Genomic DNA, 5526 nt, shown 5'->3' on the forward strand with positions numbered 1-5526 from the left:
TTAGCAGCAGCAGCAGCAGTAGATGATAAAATTTGGGTTATTTTTTCCTATGTTTTATGTTTTTGGGGGGGTATGGTGTGATTTTTATTTTTGCAATGAGCAGTTATTATCTTTACAATGAGAACAATGAATCTACTTTCAGTTTGCAAAAAATTGTTGGAAATAAAAAGCCTCATTAAAAAATCCTTCAAATTTCCTTAAAAAAATGCTTAGTGTAAAATAAACAAAACAAAAACCAAACTCTTGCATGAGCATAGCAAAAACAAACTGTTCAACTGTCTCCATAACTGAGCCATATTATAATGTGCTGATGACAGTTAGGAGTAAAAGAAACCAGGGAAGCTGTTTTGAGGAGGAACACATGTGAAATCAAGGTCTCCTGACCAGGCATGGATAATATGCATACTTTTTAAGCACCAGAAGGATGAAGTATCCTTCAATTATCATTTTAATCCAAGCTTTGGATGGCAGCTGATTTACAGATATAGTATGTCTAATCCCATATCTTATAGGAAAAGAGAAAAAAAACCTTCCCATCTCTGATAGCAAGGAAATGGTGATTTCATTCACCATAGAAGTTTCTGTTGCAAAAAAGAGACACAGGCTGTTGAGCACAGTACAACTCACACTTTATTCCATCGTGATTGGTATACCTGTAGGATCAGGACAGCAAGAGACTAAAATCAGTGCAGAACTTCTCTGGACTAAAGGGCCGTGAAAGGCATTACTGGTTTTGGCACACAGAGTGGATAATCATACATGGCCTGCAACAGGATGGTCAGTAAGATAAAATGCACAATAAATCTAACACCATGTGGAAATCATTTCTGAGTTTTGTAGGATGTTAAGGAGTAAATAATTACAAAGATTAACATGCAACTCTAAATAAGTCACATTGTTCATCAGACTATTTCCCCTCTTCGGGATGAAGAGATAGCCTTAGGAATCTGTTCACAGTAGCTTGAAAGAGCAATCAATACACAGGAGAGAGATCTGCCTGCTGATTTCTGTAGCAATCTGTCACAGTTGAGAAATAATGCCGCATCATGTACTTTCTCTATATTGTCCTTAGTAAGCTGAATCTTATTGACCACGAGATTCTGACTCAACTGTTATTTACTTACATACAATTTCTAATGTCCTTGTAATGTCAAAAAGCAGTTTCTGTTAGTTTATCCTTGTAAATCACATGGGACAAAAGAGGAACCTATATAATGGGGTAATGGGTTGTCTTTCCTCTTCAAAGATAATATTATGCTGATGAGTACACCAAGGAAAGAATATTAGTATTCTGCAAGTATTTTCGGTTTTCACATCATCATATCACAGAAAGTGCCCAAAGAAGCCAGTCTTGTAGGTGACGGAACAGTGCAGAATAAGATTCTGTAGAAGAGGCACATAGATTCTAAGTGATTTCTTGAGACAAAGAGAACGAAAGATGGAAAGATGCAAAGAAAAAGAAAAGTGAAAACAGCCTTCTGTTAGAACAAACTGTTCAAAAGAAAAACTGACCCACTTTCAATTTACTAAACATAATAGAGAACAGTTCTTTAATTTGGAATGAGAGAAATAAAGATATTGAAAATCATAAGCCAATTAGCTTTACTAGTAAGCCTGAAGTGGCTCATTGCGTTCGTTTTCCCGTGGTTGTTTTTGAGATGTTGAACTCTCCTGGGGAGGATTTCTGTTTTTGCCAGCATAGGGACAGATTTAACCCAAAAGGGCAGTTATAACTGCTGAGGACAATTTTTATTTATTAACTTGGCATGTGGGTAACATTCATTCTCTCTGTGGCAAAAATATATTGTTCACCCATGATGAGACAGTTGGAAATATGACAGGGATCAAGATATGTTTTAGTCATAGGATGCATGAAATTAGATATTTGTACATAATATGAATATTAAATTTAAGCAAAAAGAAAAAGAAGGGGGAGAAGGAATTTCTTCAAAGTCTGACAGAAAATCATCAAATAAAAAAAATAGTGGTTAAGGATGTCTTGTATGCTCAGAGGTTTCTTACCTCAATTCGCTCATGGGGAGATAGAATAAATGAAGGTATTCTCTCTTGGTCACCAGACATAAAGAATGTCTGATTTCAAACCTGTAGGTGAGCAGAGCAAGACTTGAAGTAGCATTTCTTAAACTCCCCAAATCTTAAGAAGCCAAAGGCAATATAGGAAAGGTGGAAATGACTGGGAAGTTTGATAACATGCCTGGATCAGTCACCATTCCTTGGAAAGTACCATTTCCCCAGGTTGCTAAAAGGCTGATTCTTTCATGTTTAAGTAAAAGACAACTATCTCTCCCTTCGCTGCAGCATTGTTCTTTGTTAAGAGATTTGTGTCAGTTTAAGCTTGTGTAATAGGAAGGCTAGACAGGAAATAAATTTTAATTGAATTCCACAGTAAATGTTGGATATGTCAAAGTAGAATTGTCCATTGTCTATAGTTGGTTTCAAGCACCAAGCCTATCATTTCCTGAACATGCTCCAATTGGCTTGCACTAGCCCACCTACAATCACTGTTAAATGTAATGTCTCTTTTGAAAGGAATAACTCTGTAGATCAGGAAAAGTGTAGGGGTAGAAGGGTGGAAACAAGGTGAGTTACAACCGGGGGGAATGAAAGTGAGTTAAATGAAAAAAATTCAGTCTATTTCTCAAGGTCTGTAAATAGCCAGTAATGAAGCAAAAATTCATGGAATGTGACTTAAAGACTTCCTGAAGTGTGGTACCCATGGATTGATTCCAAACTTCTTGATCTGCGGTCCCCTAGCAACCATCTGATGCTGAATTCAGCTTCCTAGGTGTGGTGCCCTATTTCTTCTGGAATTTAGATCTCTGGGGCAAACCCCATCGGGAATTGCCTCTGTGTAGTTAAGTCTCCCCTCAACAGCTGCTCTGATTCTCGTCACACTTCTGCTAAGGTGGACCCTTTTGGGGGTGAGTGGTGTGATGGCAGAAGATGCAGCCGTGAGGCAGAGAAGACTAATGAAAGACAGAGTCCGCTTGCAGGAAGGTGAGGAGAAGGCGAGACCGGATTCTACCTAAGGTAGAATGTGAGGTGACATTGACAGAAGTAGGAAAAGAAGAAAAAAGAGGGAAGGAAAAGGAGAGGATCCCCGGACCAGGGAATTTCACAGGAGCCAGAGATGATTAATGACAAACAGAAAGAAAACCCAGTTTATCTGACTGATCAAGAAGACATTCTTCGGCATATATTGGCAACTAAATGATTTTCACACAAATAATACAAACACTAAAGCAAGTGTTTCCTTACTAGTATTAATCACATTTCAATAATTCATTAGCTCTATATTTTCTAGATTGCTTAACTCGTTGAGCAAATCCACAGTTTAGGTACCACTGTCAGGGGAGGGGGTGGGGGAGGTGCAGAACGAAGGAATGCAATTTAGAATTGTAAACCAGGGTTAGTGGCGCAGTGGCACAGGAGATTGTCAGTGAAAACGACAGGAGTGGGTACAGTTACCGGCCTTAGGAGTGCAGTACTGCCGGATGCAAGGGAGGGACTGCGACTCAGGAGTCTACTTTCTTGTTAATTAAAACCGAGCTGCAGGTGAGCAGCCCGTCCACCTTTTCCAGTTCAGAATTGCTCACGGGGATCAGCATATGGTCCTTCAGCTTTTCATAAACCTGCAGGAGGAATCAAGGAAAAGTAGAGAAGGTTCAGTTTCTGCCTCCGTTTTCCCTGGCTCCTCCCCAGCCCCACCCCACCCTCACCCCCTCTGCCTGGTATAGATAATGCATTTAGCTTGTGAGTTTAGGCTTTCCATACATGGAACCCCAAGGTATGCAAGTCACTGAGACCACACCCATGCCCACAGCGAAACCCATAAAGCGAGCAGCCTGGTTAACCACTAGCTCTCTCCTCTAACCTCAAAGCCAAAGATGTGTCAGAAATGTGGTTGTTACTAGAAAGGCCTTTATTCTGCCCTTGTCAGTGCTGGATTAAGTGATATATGAAAGTCTGTGGCCTTAATTTCAGTCTGAGTATGACTCTCTCTCCACACTTTAAAACCCTCTCAACTATAATGTTTCTTTCCTTAACAAGCTAACTAGAAACACTTGCCAAAATATGATTTAAGTGAAGGGTTTCAGGTCAAAGTGCTTTTAAATGACAGGTGTGAATTTTAGAGCATCTTTTGACATGAATAGAAAGAAAGCATGTGTCAAACCTTCAAATAAACAGTAAACAGATTTTTCTCTGATGATAAATCAAAGCATATTGTTTAAAAAAAAATCACTTGAAAATATACTGTCTAAAACCAATCCACCAGGCTTCTGTAGAGTGTACTTGGTTCCTTAAAATTCAGTACCATGGTTAATTAAGAGTGGTGGAATTAGAGCTGCGTTCCAGCCCCAATTCTGTCAACTCATGGTTTCAAGTGTGATTTCAGTCAATTAGCATCCCCATGGGATTATTTCTCTGTAAGACTGGAATAATATTAGTGCCTGCACGGGCGGCTGTAATGGATGAACAAGGTAATGCATACAGCATGCCAGGCACAGTGCCTGGCACCGAGAAAGCCCTATACAAACACGAATAGTGTTACTGTTTTTGGTGATAGACCCAGGGCTGAATTCAGAAGCAGTTAATGATAATCCCACTATCACATGGTTGATGTGGCTGAAGAGGTAGGTATGAACGATCCAGAGCTCCATTTCCCCAAGTAAGTTCAGTGACCAGCGTGCTTACTGATACTGCAGATTCCAGGGCGGGAGTCCAGGAACCTGTATTTTTAACAACTTTGATGCACATTAAGGTATGAGATCCAGTATTCATCTGAGAGCTGGTTAAGGCACAGTCTGGGGGGTCAGAGGTCCTCTATTTTCCTCAGATTCAAACTTTTGGCCATGAAAATTGACAAAAAAAATCTGTTTATCCTCCTCCCCTTCTCCCTTTTTAATCTGCTGAGGGAGATCCTGATTATGAGAATCAGCCTAGTAATTATACAGTACTGAATTTTTATTTTATTTTTTAGCAATTTTTATTTTTTATTTTTTTAGATTCCTTTTTTTAAATTTTATTTTATTTAACTTTACAATATTGTATTGGTTTTGCCATATATCAAAATGAATTTGCCACAGGTATACATGTGTTCCCCATCCTGAACCCTCCTCCCTCCCCATAGCATCCCTCTGGGTCGTCCCAGTGCACCAGCCCCAAGCATCCAGTATCGTGCATTGAATCTGGACTGGCGACTCATTTCATATATGATATTATACATATTTCAATGCCATTCTCCCAAATCATCCCACCCTCTCCCTCTCCCACAGAGTCCAAAAGACTGTTCTACACATCAGTGTCTCTTCTGCTGTCTCGTATACAGGGTTATTGTTACCATCTTTCTAAATTCCATATATATGTGTTAGTATATTGTATTGGTGTTTTTCTTTTTGGCTTACTTCACTCTGTATAATAGGCTCCAGTTTCATCCACCTCATTAGAACTGATTCAAATGTATTCTTTTTAATGGCTGAGTAATACTCCATTGTGTATATGCTG

At 39.4% G+C, this 5526-nt stretch overlaps 1 protein-coding gene across 2 annotated transcripts in view; it reads right to left on the reverse strand.

Annotated features, from left to right (window-relative positions):
• Nucleotides 1-612: 612 nt before the first annotated feature.
• The window catches only part of DDAH1 (dimethylarginine dimethylaminohydrolase 1), a 157973-nt gene continuing 153059 nt past the window's right edge, over nucleotides 613-5526 (reverse strand). For both annotated transcript variants that reach the window (XM_010860322.1, XM_010860323.1), the window contains exon 6: nucleotides 613-3653. In XM_010860322.1, the coding sequence (XP_010858624.1) occupies nucleotides 3537-3653 (117 nt within the window). In that variant the 3' untranslated portion in view covers nucleotides 613-3536. The remainder of the gene's footprint in view (nucleotides 3654-5526) is intronic.

The sequence above is a fragment of the Bison bison genome, unplaced genomic scaffold (genome assembly GCF_000754665.1).
Source record: "Bison bison bison isolate TAMUID 2011002044 unplaced genomic scaffold, Bison_UMD1.0 scf7180017864466, whole genome shotgun sequence".
NCBI classification, from domain to species: domain Eukaryota; kingdom Metazoa; phylum Chordata; class Mammalia; order Artiodactyla; family Bovidae; genus Bison; species Bison bison.